Source organism: Merops nubicus, unplaced genomic scaffold, assembly GCF_000691845.1.
Source record: "Merops nubicus isolate BGI_N331 unplaced genomic scaffold, ASM69184v1 scaffold8392, whole genome shotgun sequence".
Lineage (NCBI taxonomy): Eukaryota > Metazoa > Chordata > Aves > Coraciiformes > Meropidae > Merops > Merops nubicus.
The window spans coordinates 393-23,422 of NW_008595685.1; the positions used below are offsets into that span (position 1 = coordinate 393).

Sequence of the window (23,030 nt, forward strand, 5' to 3'; positions counted from 1 at the left end):
AATATTAGGAGATGACAAAGTTCCCAAAATGTTGCGGAGCACCCTTGCCCAGCTGTCCCTGAGCAGTATGAAGGCTGCAAACCTCTGCATAGGTCGCCCGGTGTTGCTTACCTCTGCTGATGGGCGACAGGAGGTGAGACTTGTTTCTGCAAGTGCTTTTGGTGCCTTCCTGTTGTATTCAGTAGGGACCAAAACGGAGCATGTAGTGAGGAAGGTGGCCAAGGTGATTTTCCATATTCTCCACTTTGTAGTTAGATTTTTCTTCTCAATACTGGAAAAAAACCCATGCTTCTGATTTGTTTTTCAAGAAACTTATAAGTTGTGCATATGGATGTGTGTATTATGTATTGTATATTATACACACACAAGTGTTTTATTTGCAAAGAAAGAGTACAGCCCTTTCCTCTTCTTTCTTTATTGGTTTCTAGCATTTTCTAGTCAACACACTGTCTGCTTTCCTGTTATTGCAGAATGTGTAGAGGCGTGGTGGAATTTTTAAATCTTTGTAGGCAAAATGTAACCTCGTCCTTCTTGAATTATATCTAAGGAAGTCAGTGTTATTTGTATCTTGCTCTGTGGCACCAGCTTTTAACTTTTTTTCTCCTGCAGCCCATGTTTTCCGTAACCAGACATTGCTCACTTCAGCTGCAGAGGTGGAAGAGGGTGGGAGGAAATCTCAACTGACAGCAGTTTTTTTTGAAACTCTTCGTAGGTCTGTACTGCTTGGCCCATCACAGGCTTTCCAGGAGGGAAAGTTGGGCTGGGTGAAACCACGCAGAAGAACCTGAAGGTAAATCCAGGTGATGCTGTCACCGTGCAGCCAGTGACTGGTGCAGTCATCCAGGCAGAGGAGGTTGATGTGAAGTTGAGGTACGGACCTGGTTACAACATAGTGACATACCCTCAGGTGTCTGTTTTGCAGTGCGGACTCGTAGCTCCTAGAAGATATTTTTTTTTTTTTCTCTCTTCCTTTGGTGGAAGGAGTACCTACATCAGGTCAAAGGTGCAGATGTTTGTAGGATTAAGACTAAAGTTTACTAACTGGTGTCTAGCTGCTGCCTCCTCTGTGGGCAGTGGAGTGGCTTGTTTTACGTTAAATTAGTCAATAGTAATGATAGCCCAGCACCCTGATCTGCACGATCAAGGCAGAGTTTTTAAACTTCTAAATTACTTGTAAAAGATGAGGATGATCTCTGTGTGTAGCTGATACTGGGTTAGAAGGAGCTTGTGTTGTTGCTGTTATCTTGAGGAAGTATGCTGCCAACTGCGACCTGAGAGGCTCTTTTTGAAGAGTCCTGCAGCAGTTAAGGGAGCTATTGGATGACAGGTGAGAGAGAGTGAAATGAATTTATTTTTTTTTAACCACTTCCCTTCTGAACTTCACCTTTGTGTATGTGTGGTTTTGTGCTCTGCTTTTATTTACTGGATTATTTTTTATGATTGTAAACTCTTGGAGGTAAGTTTTTGTCTTTACTTGAAATTCACCCCAGAAAGGGTGCATCAGGTACAAGTCACAGTTCTTTTGAAAAGATGAAAGTTTTGAGAAATTAGCTATTTACTGAGCTGCTGAATGGCTTCCTGTACTTGTTGTTCTCATTGCACAGAGTGAGAATTTGGGTTGATAAAGAAACTGATTATTGTTATTTCCTAAATTAAAGCTATTTTATAGTTTCTTCTAAAGTACCTCAACACTTTCATTTTTATAAATTAACTTCTTTTCCCTGTCAAACCACTGTTTTCAAACAGTGTTGTCATTGTCCATTTTAAGAGGGAAATGCTGCTTTCCAGCATGCTGACTCTCAGCAATGCTTTTGAAGCAATCTTGCTTTTTGTCAGTCATATAAGCAATTTAGCTTTAATTATAGTTTCACTGATTACCTTTGCCTTAGCTTGCTTTGCTCTCCATGCCTCCCTTCTCACTAGAAAATGGGGAAAAAAAGTGATATCTTTGTCATTTTACTGTGGTTAGTTTAATCCTATAGGAAGTTTTATTATCACCTGTCGTTTGGTTATAGAAGTGGTTGAAAATATTAATTTCATTAAAGATCCAATCCTACATTAAATGAAGTAATTAAACCTAATCTACATATATTTCCCTTTCAAGATGCAGTGCATGCTTTCTTTAAAGCTGGGACTTTTACTGAAATAAAAGTTAAAGATGAGGTCAGAGGAATTGCATTAACTTCTGAAATACTTAAAGATGACTGTTACTTTTTTGGAACCTGTTCCAAGGGCAGAGTTTTACCTCTCAGCCAGTCAGGAGTCAGGCTTCTAGGATTGTTTTAAGCCTGTTAATTTACTACAAACCATGAAGCCATTGTATTACATAAGAATGCATAATTTAGATTTTTCTTCCAGTTAAAAAAAAAAAAATTGATTCCCAGTCTCAGACCCCAACGATGTAATTGAGTTTACTTGTCAGGAGCAGCTGCAGTGTTTTTGTGAGCGCTTCCCTAAATTAGCAAGATATTGCTCAAGTTGCTTTCTTGTTTAGCACTGAGAAACGAGGTTTTATTTCTAGTGTTAGAGCTCCCCCCGTTGATGATACTTTTGTTTGCAGCAGCTGCACCGGCTTTAAACGCCTTCGGTGCTGCTGCTCCTCTCTTGGTGTGCTGTGCTGCTTTTCATCGCACACGTGTAAGTGTTTACAAAGGCTGTGGGCATTCGTCTGCAAGGTGGATGTAGTGAAACCTTTGTTTTCTTGTGAGAACAGAAGGGCTGATGTGTGAGGCTTGTGCAGATCGGCTGAGGAGGGTGAATCCTAAGGAATCAAAACCTTATTGCTCTCTGCAGGAGATAGGACCTTGTTGCTGTCTACAACTACCTGAAAAGAGGTTGAAGTGAGGTGGGTGTTGGTCTCTTCTCCCAAGTAGCTAGTGTTAGGACAAGAGGGGCTTAAGTTGTAGATGGAGAGGTTTAGATTGGACTTCAGGAAGAATTTCTTTACTGACAGAGTGGTGAGGCATTGGAACAGGCTGCCCGGGGAGGTGGTGGAATCACAGTCCATGGAGGGGTTCAAAAAAACTGGATGTGGTACTCGGGGACATGATTTAGTGATCATGGTCATGTTGAGTTGACAGTTGGACTTGGTGATCTTAGAAGTCTTTTCCAACCCAAATGGTTCTATGGTTCTATGAAAAAAACTGGTTTTAATGGGCTTTAATGAAGGGTAAAGGCACAAATGAAGCAGGAAAAAGATTGTATGGATAAACTGTCTCTGGAAAGTGATTGAATCGCCTCAGCTTTACATGTTGCCGTGTACATGGGGAGCAGGGAGTGTTAATGCTGCCCATGCTCTCAGTGAGTTATAGATGTGATGTAAAATGCTTGAACATGAGCACCAGAGGCAGCCATTCATGCCAGACACTGTTTACCTTTTATTTGCTTAGGGCTGCGGGTGCAAGGGCAGTCGTGTGTAGATGCCAGCGACGAGGCGACTGGGGAGGGAACTGGCTCAGGGCTTGTGTGCCAAGTCACTCAGACTCAGTGAAATAACAGACTGGAATGTTGGTTGTGGGGAAGACTTGTACTGTTCTGATAGAGGATATGCCGTGCTTAAGACTTGCCCAGTTTCAAGTGCTGAAGCTGATAGTTGAATTAAAGACGTTTGCAGGACTGAAAGAAATTTTTTCAGTCCAGTACATGCAGCAATGGCCATTCTCCCTGTAAGATGAGAAGCATGCATTCCATATTTGTAATCCTAACAAATGATAAATAATACTTACGATACTGTTTATTACAGCATTTTGTATGGAAAAACAAACCCAAAATTAAATGTGTGTACTTCTTTTTTTTTTACCATGTCAATATCCTCAGAGTTAAGGTGATAAGAAGACTGCAAAGTGCTCATCCATTGTTTCTGTTTGTGGGGTTAGGTTGTATAGTGTAAAACAGGTGATACTCATCATCCTGGTGCCTCAGTGTTGTGGGCTCTGGTTTGGTTTTGAAGTAGTTACTGCTTGGAAAAATTATATATATGTTTTTTTTTCTTCCTACTGCAGGGACAAAGATGCCACTGTTAATGCCGAGGAAATGTCTGTGTGTCTACTGAGAAACCTAGGTATAAGTTTTGTAACTTCTCTTTTGACTTTAGTTTTTCTAGAAGATAATCAAGTCTGGGATAGAAAGCAAAGGTTGCTTTTAAGTTATTTATCAAGATCTTATGGCAAAATAGAGGACGTTAGTCTACTCACACTTCTTTAGGGATCTGTCTTCTGTGGGCAAAATAATTTTGCAGTGCTGTCAATATCTAATTATCTAAATGGAGATTCCATTATACATATTGGTGATAGTGCAATTAAAACCAAGATATGTATGTTTTTAATAACAATATGTTTTAACTATACATTAAAAACAAGATAAGACACTCGTATTAACATGAGATCCCATACAATAATTTTTTTTTAAGGTCTGCCATAAATAAGCAAAATAGCTCCTCATTGAGGGGCAGATGTGTGTAAGGAAGGCAAAAAAGCAGGCTGAGTTTTTCAGGTGGTACTGCTGGAAGTGCTCACTACAGATTGTCTACTCAAAGGGAATCTTCTGGTTTAGAAGAATTACTAGCAGTATTGCTACACTAAGAAGCAGAAAATATGAACTGCATTCCAAATTTATGAGTTTGGCTGGAAAGAATAAACCTAGTTTACATTTTGTTTCTTTGTGCCTGTAGAGAGCATTCAGGTCGTGTTTGCTGATCTTTCTCTGTCAATGCAAAGACTGAAACTTTGTTTTTCAGACACTCAAAGAGGTTTGGCTAAACATGAAATATCATGAAACTGAGGCACGCAGCAAATACAAAAGTTTTAGTTCCTAACAGTACTAATTCTATCATCTCCCTTTGTATGCTGTGTGAAATTTAAAAAGCTCAAAGGAAGAATGAGTTAAATATGAAAGATGACATGTGATACTGATGGGTGTTTATCCATTACAGTCTGCTTGTATACAAAACAATCATTTAAATTACCTTGAAATTGCCTTTTGCTGTGTTAATTTATAGCACTCTCTAGGCTTCCTGATGAAGAATGACTTTGATACAAAAATGTCTGAATGTTATTGCTGCCAAAGTAGATTGAAATTTTTTCTGCTTTTTCTTTTTTGTTGTTTTGTAATCTCACAGATGGGAAAATAGTTTTACCAGGAAACCTCTTGGCTTTCACTTTCTATGGCAAACTTTGTAACATTGTGGTGATGAAAGTGAAGGGAACTGACGGTGCAGAGCTGGCTGCCCAGGGCAGTGCCCTTTCCAGTGACACGCACGAGCCAGACCTCGAAAGATCTGACCTGGAGACAAGTGTGTTAGACTTGTCCTCACAGCTCAGCCAGGTGGACATAGAGGACAGCCCGGGACCTGCAACCCTGAGCACACCCAGCAAAGCGATGGATCCAGGTTCACCAGTTACACCCAGTTCTGCTGTGGCAGCCAGTGGTCAAGACTCCGGTCAGGGAGATCAAACCTACAGCAAAGGATGTGGTGCAGACCTCGCTGAGGATTTGGAGTCGGCTGGGAAAGGACTCCCACTGACTGGCAAAACTGGAGAAATAAGCAGCACAGATGCTTTTTATTTCATTTCTTCACAAACTAGAATCAATTTTCTTGAAACAAGGACTAGTGTAGCAGAAGAAGGTGATTGTGAATCCCGAGTCACCTATGACATGATAGGAGGTTTAAGCAGCCAGCTCAGAACTATTAGAGAAATGGTTGAACTGCCCTTGAAGCAAGCTAGCCTCTTCAGCAGTTACGGTATGACACCTAAGAGCTGGATTTCTTCAGCTGATACTAGTGTTTTTTCTACCATGTGCCTTTTTTAAAATTTTGTTTTGTGTATTTTTTTGGTTAAACCAAGTTGTTCCAGGAATATGCACTGAATTTTGTGTGACACTGATCTGGTGTACCTGTGTGTCCCAGTGATGTCAAACTGTTTCATAATTATCCTGTATGGATACTATGAAGATGTTATGATTAGCTTTACATTAAAAAGAATTGAGCAGGAAAGAAATACGTATCTCTAAAAAAATTCAGGTATTCCCAAGCAGAATTTATAGCAAATAGGGAAGACTTCTATACTTGGACATTTGAAAGGTGCAGATGTTTCTGCTGTCATAAGATTTGTATTTGTTCTGGTAGAATCAAGTAATTATATTTTTTTTTTTAAGTTGAGAGACTCAGTCAAATAAATGCTTCTGTTTTTATCCATGCGTGGTATAGGGTTCCTGCAGAATTTTAAGGAAGTGTTTGAGCCTGTTTGCTAAAACTGCTCAGTGTACTTAGCATGGAATTACAATGTGGAAAAACTAAAGTGATTACTCCTGCCATATGTGAAATTGTCTGACATGCAGCAATGTAGCCGATTTTTGTGACAAAGATAAAACTGTGGTGTGTATGTATCACAGGTGGATACGTACATAAAGCAGGATTATCTGCTCATTGTAGTAGTCTTGGTGTGTATCACTGTGAGACAGGGCTTTTACCTGTAAATATTTCTTTAATATCATGTCTTTGAGTACTTTTTATTTTTCTGCCTTACCTCTCTTCTCACATACTCTTTAGAGAGGAGGTGATGTCAGTGATCACTGGGAAGATGCAGGTAGCTCTTTTGGTGTGTATTGCTGAGGTGTGTTGAGCAGGTGTCAGCAGGGTGGTGTGTGTCTTCACCTCTGTATGGTCCAGCTCAGTTTGCTGAACTCCAACCTCAGCATCACTGCATGGGTTTCTGTTAGCAGAAAGTTTGCTTCAGCATCACCATTTGTCACACTTAGTCCCAGAAGTTTCTTTTCTAACTACATGAGAGATAATGATGTTTCCTCACCAGTTACACACCTTTAGTTATGTCCAAACTAATGTTAGAGTCTGTGTCTGCTGGTGGGGAGCAAGGCTGTCAGCTGAGGAGAGACCTTTGGTTCCGCAGCTCCATTTCGTGCCAGTACCTCAAACACCACATGAGGGAGCAGCACATGCTCTAATGGACTGTTGAGAAGTAACCTGTACGTAAGGACATTTTATTTCCATCCTATATCAGTTAGCAGAGTATATTAGTTCCTAAGATTCAGGTTTTCTGTCCATGCCAGCTGAATTATCCTTTGCCACCACTGGGATATGACCTGTCCTTCAAGCATCATTCCCTGTCTGGTATTGCAGCACCCAGCCCATGTTTCTTCTCTGGTCATGTTTCAGCAATGTCTTTTGTGCCAGGGTCAGTCCTCTGTCCCACATTTGTGTCTGTTTTTTTCTTTACTTTCTAACTTTTCACCCTCTGATTTTGGCTTTGTGCCCATTTAATTTGGCCTTGCTGGTCTGAAACTTGAGCTTTGGTTCTTTACCTGGGATCATAATGTTACTTCCTGCAGCTACCTGTAGTTCCTATGCAGATTTAACTCTACATGGTGGTACCTTGTTCTTGTAGTGTCCCTTACGTTCTGTGCCTGAATGTTTCTGTCTGTTTGGCTCTTAACATTTGCCATTAAAGAGGCAAATTCATCCTTTTTATGTTGGTTTTTAATCTTTTTTGTAAGTATTGAATCAAGCCTTATAGCATTTAAGAAATTTTTTTTTTTTGAGTGTTGAAGAGAAGTGGTTTTATGATTTTGGAAACGCGTAGTGATGACACTATAAGAATGATGATAAATCAAAGTACATTCATGGGTGTTAGGTACTTAGTCCAATAATTTTTTTGAAATAAACACCAAACACCATGATGCATAGAAAGAGTTATAATGAACTACTCAAACACATAAAGATTTCAGTAGATGCTTTTTAAACAGAATTGTTAGGACTTTAAGAGTATAAAATCTAGATATGTCCTGTGTAAGAGTGCTCTTCCAACAGAAAGCCTACAATTTTATCCAAGTAATATTTTTGAGTTATAGTGGGTAATCACTGGGACAGTGACATGTGCAAGTGCATGTTGCTCAGTTGGGAATTTATCAGAAATAACTTTCTTCTCTGTGCATGTGCTTGTTTAAAGGAATCCCTCCTCCCAGAGGAGTGCTGTTGTACGGCCCTCCGGGTACTGGGAAAACCATGATTGCCAAAGCCATTGCAAATGAGGTTGGCGCTCACTTTACTGTTATTAATGGTCCTGAAATAATAAGCAAGTAAGTCCACCCAATTTATTTTTGTTAATTCTATAAATGTATTAGCCCCAAATCTCTCTTGGCATCTCTGTCGTGGGTAGATGTAGATGTCAAGTTGGCTGTGGGCCATCTGCCCAGGAGGGTCAAAAATGAACGGGAAAGGGTTCTCTCAAGTAGGGTTTATGTTTGTTTCTTCATGTAATAAAAGATGTTTATGGGATTTGGCCAAGAAATTTGTGAAAGGCACAGTCTAAATTAAAGAGGGGACTGAAACTGCATCTGCAATTGCATGTAGTAGTTCTCCAAAAAGAAATTGACTCATTAAAGCATATTTGAAATTAAGACGACGTTGCACAGATTAATGTCTCCAGGGAACAAATGTTTGGGTTTTTTCCTTGAAAAAGAGATAGAATTGTTCTTAATAGAGAGGAGAGAAGCTATCCCCTTTAATTGTTGAGGCTGCAAGATGTATCTTTGTCTGTGCCCTGTTTTACCTGAATTTCTTGTCATGGAAATAAAGGTTGTTATAGGTTTGCATATACTTCGGGCCTTTGGAAGGGAGCGCTGTGGCTTTTTGCAACACTTGAGCAGTGATTTTTCCAAGTTGCCTGGAAAAGACCAAAAAATGTTTTTTATTAAAATATTTTAATTATTCTAGGTTTTACGGGGAGTCTGAATCGAGATTACGTCAGATATTTGCTGAAGCTTCCCTGTGGTATGTTCTTTTGGATAATTTTATTCGTGCTCACTTATTTGTGGTATTGGTTCCAGTGTTAATGTTCTTAAAAGAAAAACATTTGCAAGAGTCTTTGAATTGTAATTTTTTCCTGCAGTGGTTTTTAAAAGGAAATAAATTTGTTTATCCAGAGCTTAGCTAGAATGAAAGCAGTAAAATTTTAGTGTGCTTGTTACGTGCTTTTGGACAGTGGCCTTTTTAAGGGACTGTTGCAGATGGTGCCAAGTCGCTCGATCTGTATTGTTTGTGTATTGTGTGCTTGAAGTTCAACATCTGGAAGCATGAGCCAGAGTTTCATCCAGATTTTTCTCCCTAGTTTTATCTTTGAGAGACTGCTGCAGTACTGTGCTGAGTTGTGGAAGCCAGCTCTAAAGGAACTAGTGTTGATGCTGGGTATAGCATGACTGGATTAGGGTGGCGTTCTGCCCAAATCTGTTAGAACTGGCAGGTTTTATGTTTCCAGATGATTGGTGCTCATAATACATTAGCCAAAGGCTCTTGCATGCTGTATTTGTGGCAAATAGACACTGTATTTTTATTCATTAAATGGGTATACTTAGAGTTGAGTCTTTGGGAGGGAGTCACAGAAAAGCAGACTGGTAGGTCATCTTAAAGGTGTTAGTTGTCTAATACATTTGTTGTTTTAGCTACCTCTGAGTAACACTGTGTTCGAGGTTGAGACTTTCAGTTGCCTGAAGGAGTGGGATGCTTGTTAATTTTTGTAGGAACTGGATGTTTTCCATAAACAGCTTTGCACTTTTCTGCCTTGGTATTTTAAATCTTCCTGAGCACCTTGACAATTTTGTCCCCTTTTTTTTTTTTCCTCTTACAGTCGACCCTCCATTATATTTATAGATGAGTTGGATGCACTCTGTCCAAAGAGAGAAGGAGCTCAGAATGAAGTTGAAAAGAGAATCGTTGCTTCCTTGTTGACATTGATGGATGGTATTGGCTCAGTAAGTAGACTGGATTGAGACATTAAACGAGTTTGGAGACTGGCTGAACAAAATAATCTAGCTTCTATAATGCAGCCAACTAGATGTGTCATTTAGGGAAAAAAAATAGGCTTAGGTGAGACTTTACATAGCGATCTAATGCTGTAGTGGATGCTAAGCAAAAGACATAGGAGGGGACTGTGCTGATAACTGTGAAATGAAGAGAGTGAATTTTCTTCCACTCAATCTCTTTCCTTGGCTTTCTCACACTCTTGTAATTCTGGAGATAAAATTGAAATTTTAGCAATAGCCCATTATCCAACTAAGCCAGGTATTTTTAATTGCTATGAAATCCAAGTCATCAAAACATGCCTGGTGGTGTGTAGGCTGTATTATTAAAGGCAACAATAGTTATTTAAAGATTGCCATAGTAATATCTAGGACATGAACAGAAGGCTACTGAAGAAACAGTAAATTTAATTGACTTAAGTACATTACAGATTATGCCCAAAGTTTGCCCACCTATCATCTATTATTTTATGATTATTAGCAGGAAAAATGATAGAAACCTGTCCACAGTATAAAAATGAGTTGCTGGTGTTCATATGATCTGCCAGTGTCTCATTATTTTCCTGCATGGTAGATTGAGTTTCCCAGTCCAGAGCTGTTCACAGGCAGAATGTTTTCTGTCATGGCTAAGGATGATGACTATTCTTCCTGGAGAAAGTGCTTCATTCAAAGAAATTAAACTGTGCTGCAGGAGACCTTGCTGATTTTCCCTCACTCTAAAAGTGAAAAAGTAGACATTGAGGAAACTGGTTAGGATTTTTCACCTTGCTTTTCCCACTGAACCTACAGAAAGCTGTATAACCTACTGTCACTGCTGGTTTTGATGCCTTAATTTGTTTCTCAACCTTGTTTGAGGTCTGCTGAAACTTTTCTTCTGCCAGTGCTGCCTTCTAGCTTAATCAGTGTTTTCTTTCCTTGATGCTTATTTTTAGGAAATTAGGTTCTGGCAATTCAAATGGGAGACACTGGGATGAGAGCATCTTGGAGTAAAGTTTCTCTTGTATTATCTGTATGTGTGCAGCCTATAGTAGTATACTATTACTGAGTTGTAAGTAGGGATAGGTTTGGTGGGATCACTTGTGGGGCACATGTTCTGAAAAGTTTGCTTTGTTTCTTTAAAAACCTGATGCTAGCTCCAATGTGTGACAGCTGCAGAAAGTAAGCAAGAAGTGTCTTTATAAGCTGTGTGACATTTAATTGTCTTTTTAAATTAATTTTTTGTGTTTGATGCCTTCAGGAAGGCAGTGAAGGGCAGCTCTTGGTCCTTGGGGCCACTAATCGTCCTCATGCGCTGGACGCAGCGCTGCGCAGGCCTGGGCGCTTCGACAAGGAGATAGAGATTGGGATCCCCAGCGCCCGAGACCGTCTGGACATACTCCAGAAGCTCCTCAGGAAGGTTCCTCACTCGCTCACGGCAGCCGAGCTGGGGCAGCTGGCCGATAGCACCCATGGTTATGTGGGTGCAGACTTGGCAGCCTTGTGCAAGGAAGCGGGTAAGCCTTGGTCTGTCTTAATGAGGATCTTATTGTGAGTTTCTAACAATACCAGAACTAACAGCTATCAGAAATAGTGTGGCCAGCAGGACTAATGCAGGGATCATGCCCTTGTACTGGGCACTGGTGAGGCTGCACCTTGAGAACTGGGTTCAGTTTGGGTTAGGGCCCCCCACTCCAAGAATGACATTGAGATGCTGGAGTGTATCCAAAGAAGGGCAATGAAGCTGGTGAAGGGTATAGAGAACAAGTCTTATGAGGAGTGGCTGAGGAGACTGGGATTGTTTAGCCTGGAAAAAAGGAGTCCTGGGAGGACCTTCTCATTCTCCACAACTCCCTGAAAGGAGCTTGGAGTGGGCTGGGAGTTGGTCTCTTCTCCCAGGGAACCAGCGAGAGGACAAGAGGAAATGGCCTCAAGTTGTGCCAGGGAAGGTTTAGGTTGGACATTAGGAACAATTTCTTCACTGAAAAGGGTTGTCAAGTCCTGGAACAGGCTGTGCGGGGAAGTGGTGGAGTCAACGTCCCTGGAGTGATTTAAAAGCTGTGTAGATGAGGTGCTGAGGGACATGGTTTAGTGATGCACTTGGCAATGCTGGGTTAATGGTTGGACTTGACGATCTTAAAGCTCTCTTCCAACTGAAATGATTCTATGATGCTTTTATTTTGTTTAAAAAAATAAAAATCTATAGTATGTAGTAAGAGCTTTTAATTAATTTCTGTGGCAAAGAAAACATAGCCAGGCACGAAATTTGAAGAACACCAGTCTGCTCCTGGGCAGATCAGAAAAAAAATCTTTGCCTATTAATAGAATGTAAAATGAAATGTTGAGAGCAGTAGCACTAGGGAATCCCCTGTGCCGTTTGTAGCACCTTAGCTAGCTGACTCTCTCAGTAAACCAATGGTTTAGTGAATTAAATTGCATATCCCTAAGAGTTTTTCTACCCTTTCTGCTTCTGTACAAAAATCCCAAGTCTCTCAGGCTAGGCAGCTTGTCCTGCAGGCCCTTATTCCCAGGATGCTGAGACTGAGGGCCTGAGGGGTGGTTGCTGTGGCTCTCACCCACGGCTGGTCCCTGTCTCATCTGCAGGTGATGAGGAGCTTGTGATGGGTTGGGGGCACTGTAGGTGCCTGGCTCTGGCTGTGTGGTGGAGCTGGAGAGCACGCCTGGAGCTGGGCACTGGGAGGTGGCCCCTGGCCCCTGGGACAGGCGTAGCCCTGGAGAGTTACCCCTGCATCACACAGCCAGGGTTCAGGGGGTTCTGAGGAATACTCGAACAGGAGTTCACTTCTCTTTCCATTGGAAAAATGCTAGAAGCACACTCTGTTGCTGTGTTTTACTAGAATATGTCTACGTGGTTTCAGTGCTGGACCTGAAATCTACCTGCGAGCAGCCTTTTAAAGCAGTCTAGTCAAAATATGACTCTTAGCTCTGCTGACGTAGATTTGTTCTCTTGCAGTTTGCAAACACACGCTTGCTGTATGTGCTGGTTACTTTGGCCCTGGGACAGCTTCCTCTGGCACAGTGCTCGGGTAATTCTTGCATCAGAACTAACTGTGGAGATGACGGAGGTTTTCCTAGGGGTGGTGACACCTGGAACAGCAAGGTTGTTATTTGCCAGTTGCCAGAATTTTTAAGGGATTATTCTCAAATATAAGTTAGTGAACTTTTGTGTTGATCAAGAAGAAAAAAGCTGTGTACAAATATTATGGACACAGACTGTTCTTTTTATAGCACTCTTGTAGTGCCTTCAGTTGTGTTTTAAGCTCTTTTCTAAGTTAGCAAACATTCTTTTAAAAACAAATTATACTGACAACAAAAACAAAAGATAAACTCCCTTTTTATTTTCCTTCCTCTGTGTTTTTGGAAGCCTGTCAGTGTGCCTGTGTCATAGTCCTCACACAGTAAATACTTCAATAATGTAACCTAAAGTTTTCAGTGAAAAGTGTTGTGGTTTCAGTTCCAAACACAACCCAGCCCAGGCTTTACTCGTGCATGCACACATGGATTCTGGACACTTCATAATCCAGCTGCACATAGGCTGTATTTGCCCACAAAAGCCTTGAGAAAATAAATTTTGAATGCTGTGCAAACTGAACATGACATGCTATGTGGATCCCAAACGTATGGCATCTACCTGCGGCTGATTGCAGGGCTCGCTGGTTCTGAGCTTTGCATCCAAAGCCAGTGCTGGGAATGAGGGAAGGCTCCTTTCTGTTGATCTTTCCTGAGTTTGAATCCATGCTGTTTCATTTCCTTGTCATTTGTTAACCTGGAGAGACCTCTGCTGGGGAGAACACAATCCCGCGCCATGGGCTCCTTGCAGCCCACGTGTGGTTTTTTCTATTCAGAAAGTTGCAGAAGCATTGTTTGGTCAAAGTGTTACTTAAACTGAATTTAAGTTGCTCGTGGTTAATGAATGTCCTTAGCTGGACTGTTTTTTTTTTTTTCCCAGTGAAGCTCTTGATGTCTATTTTTGTTTTCTGTTAAATTTTCAACAACGTGTAAAAATATTACTGCTTTCACTGGAGTTAAGCTGAGAAAAGACAAGTTTTAGGAGGTAATATTTCTCCTTGGCAGAGCAAGGTTATTCCATGTGGCAAATGTTCCAGTGTTTTGTCTAGTCTTGTTTGTTGTTCCAAGCAATGGGCTTCTATTGCTTCACTTAAACTGTGCCCTGAGCCAGGATAGCTTGCTGTCCAGGAACTCTCTGATATTCAGCCTAGACTTCTCCTTGTTTAGTTTAATCCCATTATTTCTATTTACATCCTTGTATAACACGTTTACTCTCCTTCCTGAGTGTTTACACCCTTCAGATATCTCTGGGCTGTTCTCATGTCCCCTACCTCCTCATTCATTACTGAGCCAAACTATAAATATTTAGCTCTTTTAATCTTTCCTCATAAATAAGCCCTTCCTGCCTTCTGAGAAATTTTGTTGACTTTCTCTGAACTCTTTCCAGTTTGTCAATAACCTTTTGGTAATGTGGGGCTCAGAATGGGACATAATATTTCGTATATATTACCACATAAAACATGATATCAGCATATACTTAGGGCTGCTGGTGCACATTTCTAAATAACCACAATGCTTGATATTCAGGCAATAGCTCAGTTAAGAGTTTTTTCACAAATTTTAAGGTTACTTGTGCCAGTTTCACACATGGTGAGTGTGTAAGTGCAGATAAAACACAGGGACTATTTTAGGAGCAGGAGTTCTAAGCTCAGAAATAATTGTTCAAGACTTGGCACGAGATTGCCACTTGCTCATTGTATTGCAGTAGTAGTCTTTGGGAGACTATTGAGTCCCAGCTACCCTGTTTATATCTTTAGGTCCTTCATTTGGGCTGGAAAGCGTGAAAGTTCACAAGCAAAATGTGTTTATATTCTTAATACAAAGTTCAGGTCATTTCCAAAGGACTCATCCTTCCTTATCTTTGTACTTCAACTCAGTTTTCCTAGCACGTGTGTGATGTAGTGGATATAGTGCTGCTATAAACCAAGGGTGTGGTAATTGGTGTAACATGGTAAATGTAGTAACTGTAGGGCTGTGATAGGCAAACCTTTCACTTCTGCACCTATAGTTAGGTTTCCTAAGCTACTTCATGATAAAAGCTTTGATGTTTATCTTCTATATAATTCTGAAGAACCTGTGTTAATGTAATCTCTGTTGTAGAGTTAAACATATTCCAACTGTTTTCTTGGCAGAAGTTGTTCCCTGGTGCCAGAATTGTTTCATGGTGCTTCTGGGGTCAGACAGGCAAATTTTTGTGTCTGTTCAGCAGCTCTGTGCATTTTGTGGAAATGGCAAAGAACTTTTAGGAGCCTTTATGAATAGTTTCTCAGCCCCTGTGCATGTGGTGTGCATGGAATTGCAGTGTTGTGTGTGCTGGAACGGGTGAGGAGAGGAAAGGGGGATAAGAAGCCTGGAGGATCTGTGCAGGGTGCTCTGGACTTTCCCAAGTAGGGTATTATGACCAAACATCTGTGGAATATGTACATGTAGATGGATATAATAATGAGTAAAAAGTGTTTTGATGTGATCTGCTGAAATTTCAAAATAGTAGCGGATTTTTCCCCAGTCCCTTCTTTTCCTGTACAAAAGATACCGCTCTAAGCTTCTCACAGAACGAAACCATAAAATCCTGTGACTTTAGAGGAAAGGTAGGAGGTATCCTGAAGTTTACAGGGTTGCTGGAAGAGCTGACAGCAGGATGACAGCGTTGGCTGTGTTGTACATGTATCTGGCTCAGCCTTAATTGTTGCACAGAGTGCTTGTATCCCCCCTCGCATGTTGAGCAGGTGTTAATTGTCTGGTTTACAAGTAACTATGGTCATTCCAGCAAAATTAAAAGTAAACCTGGTATTTCTAACAGGGCAAATACCACTGGCTTAGATGCAGTGCTTTCAGATTTAGTGTAGCTGAGCTTATCTTCACACCCCGCGGACATCAGCTTGCCTGGGGCTCCGTGTGGTAGTCTCTTGAGGACTTGAGTACCCTCTGAGGGATTCATGTGGGCAGAGTTCTTGACAAGAGAAGGACTTAGTTATGTGTACAGCTGAGAGAGTCCTATTCTTACCAGTGGGAGAGTTCTGCTATGTCCTAAAGTATCTAGTCAACTCCCTTTTAGTGTGAACAGCTGCCTTCTGAATTAGCTCAAGCAGAGTCCGTGTCTAGAAGAAAGACTCTGCCATATCCTTGCCCATAATGTCAGTGTTTGTATGCCCCTGAGATCTTGTTGCTTCTGCTTTAATTAATTTGCCTCACAGTCTTCTATTAATTCCCTAAAAAAAATAATGGTTTTAGTTTTTCAAGAAAGATAAGCACTGCACTTTTTTTCTTTTAAACATATGAAATGTTAATTATGTAGCGGGGACATGAATGGTATAAACTGTTCTGAATGTTAGAAGATGCTTAGCAACAAAGGTTTCCAAATATAGCAATTTATTATAAACTTATCCTTCTATGGCTGCCTGTAGCATTTCAAGAGGGTGAATATAAATATAGCTTGATTTCTTCAAGAAGTGGATTCAGTCATATTGTTTACAGAGAAAGGAAGTATTTGCTTTGTAACTCTTAGAATTTATCTTGAACATCCTTGCTCATTCCACATAATTTCAGTGTGCTGATATAAAACACTTGGACTGTGATAAGATAGCATCATGGGGAGAGGAAGAACAAATGTCTTTGTTTAAATAGTGGTCTCTCTTGCAATAACATCTGTTTGGTTCCAGTGAGGATGCTGCATTGAAACCTCTGAAGCTTTGAGACATCTGTGAAAGAAGCACTGCTCACTTTGCTCTGCCTCAAAGTTTGATTTTAAATTGCTGCTTTGTGATATGGTTGAAGGTATCCCCTTGCTTAGCATTTAGGCTTATAACAGTTCACTGGCTTGAGCTAGCTGCTAAGAATCTTACAGAAACAAAAGTGAGTTACATCTTTGACCAGTATGCATCAACATTCCTCTACTGAATCTGTGAAGCTGCTTGCAGAGACATGTGATGTGGTCTCTTGTCTTAGGTTCATAATTTTAGGAGTCTTGTTGTTTGGAGATCTTACTGTCTGTAGTATTCACTTGATTCATTTATTACCCCTGTGTTCTGATGAATAATACAGCTACAATGGAGAGTATTTATGCTGTTTAATTGATAGCTCTGTAATTGATTATATGTAGACATTAGATCTCTGGAAGTACAAGTTATTACTGAGGATACTATACTTGGCTTTTGTTGGAGCTGAGAAGCTTCCTGCTGCATCTTTTACAACACAAAAAAAGAGTTTCTTCATTCCACTTGCATTAAAAAAAAAAAAAACAGATTTAAAAAAAAGGCCATTGGAGGGTTGGCTTCTAGGTTTTTTTTTTTTATTTTTCCCCTGTAACTGATGGGGAATTAAATTCCCCTGAAACCCAGGAAGGTGCCTTTGTTAGATCTATGTGTGATAGGTTTTTTTTTGTGTGTTTTTTTTTTTTTTTTTCCCCCCCCCACAGCTTCTGCAGTTTTGGTAGCCTGGCCACCTGCAGGAAACGTGAGCTGTGTGGGCTAATGTGGTTAACAGGGAGTCTCTGTGCACCCTGAGGACCAGCCTCTGACTGCTCTTTCAATTAGACAAATGCTGGGTTCAGCCTTGCAGCTCAAATCCGAGCTCTTCATTTCATTTCAGCTTGGTCATGACCTTGGTGACACAGCCTGACGTTAGGGCATCAAGAGCATCTGTCCCCTCAGAGCAAAACATGCTCCATCCAAACCTTTCCCAACACTATTTGGACCCGAGTTCTGCTGGGGGTGTACAAAAACTGTCAATGTTTTTCTTGTATTGTAATCCTAAATGTAAGAACGTGGGCTGACACTGCAGAAAGTGCAAATTCTGACAAAGGCAGTTGATGACCAGGGCAATGGGATTGTTTATTTTCCAGTGTGTCCTGTGGTTTGTTTTCAAAGTAACTGATTGCAGTTTAAGGTTTTAAAGGGAAAGCACTGCTTGACATGCTATAGTTATTTTATTCCCTTATGGAAAGTGACCAAAAATACCATGTCTATGTTGTTCCTTTTTTTTTTTAATAGCATGGAAAAAGATTGAAAGCACACTGTTGCAAACCTCTGCTATTGCATTCTCAAGCTGAATACTGGCTCCCGTGGGATGTTCAAAATGATGGAAAGGCCACTTGCTTTTTTTATGAAAAGATCATCTAGAAAATGTGGGTTTTTTTTTTGAGGATATTAGTAACGTGAATAGTCAGATGGTCAATATCAGAAACATGTATTCTTAGGAAATTGGGAGATTTTCTTCATAAAGGGCAGGACAATGCATTGACAAGTCCAGACATGCTACAGAATTAAAGCTTCAAACTAATTTTTGGACAGGAACAATTGAGTTGTCTGACACTGTGTTCCGTGGTGCTAATTTGAGTTGTAAGAAGATGAAGAAAATCCATTCCCCATCTTCAGCATTGATGAGTTTTAAGCTGGTGCTGTGTTCTGTACTTTTCAAGCAGGGTCCTTAATGCAGAAGCTCTTTTAAAAGCAAAGCAACTGACCTAGTTTGCTGTCTAAACAGGTTATGAAGAAATGCATCCTTGCTTGCACGCCCACATCACAAAGCAATGTGGCTTTTTTGGACTGGAGCTGCAACATGTGGCTTTGGGTTGTTTCTGAGAGGACTGACTCGGGATGGTTGTTTCTGTGCAGAAGTGGCTGGCTACAGCTGGGTGCTGCTGAGTGGCTTGAAGGGACATGCTTGAGACTGGGCAGAGTCTGTTGACCTGATTCCTGTCTGTGGGATCCCTGGTCCTCTTCTGTAGGATTTTCTCCTCCCAACCTCTTGTGGGGCAAAGACAAAGTCAGAATTGCTTTTAGAATTGCTGTCTTAGATGTTTAAAATAGTTCAACTCATTTTCTAAGATTCCACAAAAATTGTGTTATTTTAGCTGCATGGGGTTAGATTCTCACCCTTCTACTTTGGTTCAGTGTCATTCTGATGTGATTGCAAAATTTCTGAATCCCTTTTTCCCAGTGTCTTTGCACGTGCTGTGTTCACAGATGTTTCCTTAGTGTTGCTGTCTTTGTAGCCAGAGGGAAAAAGTCTTCCTCTGTTTGCCTCTCTGAAGAGAGCACTGGTGCATCTTATGATGCTTCTTGTAGTTATTTTTTTCTTGTACAAAATCTTCAGCCTTTTTTGGGGTTTGTTTTGTAGTGGTACTTGATTTTTGTTTTTGTAGGGAGAATGTTGCACTTACTGCAGTCAGGGGATGTGAACTTTTGGGTTTCATCATAGCTAAGTGTGTTTTTTTCTGAAACTGGCATGCAGTTAATTGGATGATGAGATTGCTGACTTCATATACACAGTTATGGGCTGAGTACTTAATAATCTGTTTAAAGCACATCCCATTCTGTCTGCCAATATTTATATAAGCAGGAAATAATATTTTCAGAAGAGTTGATCAATAATTGTTGTTAATATTTTAAATTAACCTCAAGATGGACATCATGTTCTTGTTTCTGCTGCTTGAGTGGTACAGGAGAATGAGATTCCTCACATGTGGCAATGCATATAGAAACTTGAACGTTTGAATGTGTTGGAGGGCCAGCCCCAAAGCAAGTTGGTTTGAAGGGTGGGGGGAAGCAGGATGTCAGAGTATCCTGTGTTGGGGCAGCACTACCTGTGCAGACCACTGGGCTAGGAAGTGGCTGTTAGAACATCATTCCTTAGCTTGCAGATCCCCAGAATTTACCATTATATCGTTTTGCTTAAGAACAGAATAAATCTAGGGTGTATACTGTCTTAGGCTGGGTTGTTGGCCAAGCTGTGGTGGGAACAGACAGTTCTGTGTGGTCCTTGTTTATTTTCTAGACCTGGGAACCAACACAGTGTTGGAAACCCAGCCCAAAGGGACGCTGACAAGAGAGGTTTGCTCATTCCTGTGCTGCTTACTGGGTTTTACATCCCTCAGGGGCTTCAGCTCCCTGGGTGAGAGTTGTGTGCCAGGCAGGGTTCCTTCTGTAGCAAGAGAGGAAGTCCTCAGCTGTCTGTATGGCACCTTTGAATTAATAAAAATTATTTCATCAAGACTAAACTGATTTTTGAAGACACTCCACAGATTTTAAAGGTTTTGCACATCTAAGAGCTGAAGGCAATTTACTGACCTTTAATCTCTGAGAAGAGATTTGGCAAATCTCTGGACTTTTCTTCTAGGTTACACAACATGGTGTACATGCAGTCATTCATCTTCACTGACATTTTGTGAACTGAAAGGTGTTCTGCAGACTTGCATGATTCCCTCTTCCTCTCCCACCACGTCTTCTCCAACTTCCCACCTCCTGCCAGGTGAAGGAGGATACCCACACTCACGGTGGCTGCTGACCAGCACACAGGCAGTGTGGTGTTTTCCTCCTGATAACAGAGTCTGTGTTCACTGCAGCCCTCCAGTAACCTGGCATTAAATTATCACAGGTGGTTCCTCGGGATGCAGAAAATGATTCTATTTCTTGGGTCTGAAGCAGGCTGCAGTTATCAATTGGAATTAAAATTAAAATTGGACTAAAATCTTATTTTTTTCCTTCAAGATACAAGCATACTTTTTTGGAAATTGCTTGTTTGAAAGGTGTATTACACTTTAAGAAACCTTTAGTAGCTTCTTTTAATTTTGGAAAGGCAATCATTTTTCATTTTTAATTCCCTGTTCCATTTTTTCGTGGTGTCTGATATTTATGTCACTTTGTATTATTTCAGGCAGAATTTCATTTTGATGCAGTTGTGTTTCTAGATTTAGATATCATTTGAATTTTGGCTAACAGTTTTCTCGTAGTTCTCTTTAAATTTTGTTTTAATCGTTTGGCTTTTACATTCTTGGAGTGACAGTGACACTAATATGGGAACATCTAGGGCTCAATTACACTGTCATCTCTGAAACAATTGGTATGGGGTTTTTTTCCTTTCACTTTTTTTTTTTTTTTTTTTTGTTCTGAGTCTGGTTTCAAATGTAACTTGAAGAACAGTGGTAATATACTCCAAATATGTTTGAGGTGGAATTCTTCAGAATATATTTCAGACAAGCTTTTTGGGTAGAAATGGTACTATAGGAGAAAAGTTCAATGTCTTCTGACTCCCTCTCAGGCTCCAGGTAAAACTTTTTCCTGAAATACATAATGACAAACTTGGGATCTGAAAGCAGTCTTAGTTCTTTTGTTTCATTGATAAAAGATCATAAAAGAGCTTCTGGTGAGATGTAGCTTAACTTGTATGTGTGTTAGTTTTGCAGGAGTGAAGTCAGATAGCAGTAGGTAGTTGTATGTAGAATGAAAGTAGAATTGTATGTTGTTGGGAGAATAGAGCTTAAATCTTTTCAGAGAAAGTTTTCATAGTTCTCCTGACTTGAAGTTTTAGCTATATTCTGACTTGAGAATATCCTGAATTATAGTTGGAACTGTTGCTTCTTGTCTTTCTGCCCTTGCTATTCTGGTAGGCTGGCAGGCCTGATTTTTGTTCTAACATCTATAGGGCTGACTGTAGCTTAGTACTTAGACACAGAGAGCAGGCTAGAAAGAGGCAGCCTGGTATTCCTTATTTCCCTCTGTTGTCAGTGTCTTAGGATAAATGATGTGTGCGTACCTGATCTGGGAATAGACTGTTTCCTGTATGAAACAAGGTTTGAAAATACAGTTCCTCCTTCCTTCCTTTCCCTCCCCTGTCATACCTCTCAACAACTTTTAGTCCATTCCATCGACAAGTTCCAGCAAATGCCAGAGCCCTTCACGGAGGACTATAAATTGTGCACGTAATCCCTGAGCAGATCAGTGCTCAGCTTATCCGAGTGAATTTGCAATGTTATGGTTACAAGGGGTTTAAGGGCGTTATCTTTCCTGTGCAAACAGTGTATGGAAGTTCTTCAGGGATTTTCCACTGTAGCACTGGCAGCTAAAGACAGATTACAGAACATGGTTTCAAGAGGAAAAATGAGTTTCTGTTTCCTGATTGTGTGGGTGTTTGTTTTCTAACTAAGCATTGTTTTTTATGTACAGATTAAATAAAAAATAAAGTTTAAAAATATATTTATAAGAGTTCGGCTCTTGTGAATGGTGATTTCTGCCCTCAGGCCAGAGGAAAGCTTGCTGGTGGTTCAGACATCAGGTGCTTGCCTGGTGCTGTTCTTGTATTATCTGGGGAGTCAAGTGAAAAAGAGCCTTTACCTAAAAACACATCCATGCTGTCTCCCAGTGCTTATGGCAGCTGCTCCAGTTGCCACCTACTGCTGTCTCTCCGTGGTGGGCAGGAGAGCTGGTTTGCTGGGTCTGCACAGAATGAAAGTTTAACATCTGTGGGACCTTAGCAGAGCAGTGCTCCTTACCAGGTGATGAGAGGCCTCTGTCTGCTAGGCAACAGGCTTTGTCTATGTTATTGTGTAGTTATGGATAGCTGCAAAAACCATACACATTCCCCTTTTTTTCCCTTGGATTTGACTATCCAATATCTTAATATAGAAGTGCTATAAACGCCCTCTGTTATGAGGCTGTGATATGCTTGAGACTGTGTCAATTGTAGCATACAATACTTGAAGTTCTAGAAAAGAGTTCCTAGTATCATTTTGGGGTTGTTGTCATGAATGAGTGCAGAAGGCCATGCTGATTAAAAATTGCCAAATACAAAGCAGAAGAGCTCCTTATCTCTAAAGTATGAAACACTGGTATAACTTATGGTATCCTTTGCCTGTGAAGTCAGGTATGTTCCTCCTAGGGGTTCAAAACCAGTTTGAAGTTATTGGAACTGCACTTTCTCTGCATGAAACTGCTAAATTTTGAAGTATGGTATGCAAAGATCTAGAAGCAGAGGAAGATGTCCCATCCATTGGCATTAGGAAGCTAAAATCTTTCCTTATGATGCTGAGCATTCCAGTTCCAGCCATGCAGGAGGGTATCACGTTGAGTCTGACAGCTGTCACAGGGAGAAATGTTACATGTCTTTGGGGTTTGGCTGTAATAATTTGGGAGGGAAATGCTGGATTCTCAGGGAAAGAAGAAACATTTCCTTTTGTAAACAATCTTACAGGAAAATTACACTTTCTTTGAAGCTACTTAGAAATTCTGGTATTAGGATTCTGGTGGAGTAAGGCCAGACCAGATGGACTTGCAGCAGAAATAGCTGATGGGCAGTGAGAGGTGCATTATTAGCAATTTGGTTTTGTTCATTTCCTGAAGTATTTGGTATATTCTGTTTTTGAAACTTAAAGTACAGAT

General features: G+C 40.6%; 1 protein-coding gene across 1 annotated transcript in view; it reads left to right on the top strand.

Annotated features, from left to right (window-relative positions):
* Window positions 1–8: 8 nt before the first annotated feature.
* Window positions 9–23,030, top strand: part of SPATA5 (spermatogenesis associated 5) — a gene marked incomplete at its 5' end in the record, with an annotated part of 190,376 nt that continues 167,354 nt past the window's right edge. The window contains 8 exons of the mRNA XM_008936145.1: window positions 9–133; window positions 713–870; window positions 4,002–4,060; window positions 5,117–5,740; window positions 7,962–8,091; window positions 8,729–8,785; window positions 9,639–9,762; window positions 11,048–11,303. Of these exons, the coding sequence (XP_008934393.1) occupies window positions 9–133; window positions 713–870; window positions 4,002–4,060; window positions 5,117–5,740; window positions 7,962–8,091; window positions 8,729–8,785; window positions 9,639–9,762; window positions 11,048–11,303 (1,533 nt within the window). The remainder of the gene's footprint in view (window positions 134–712; window positions 871–4,001; window positions 4,061–5,116; window positions 5,741–7,961; window positions 8,092–8,728; window positions 8,786–9,638; window positions 9,763–11,047; window positions 11,304–23,030) is intronic.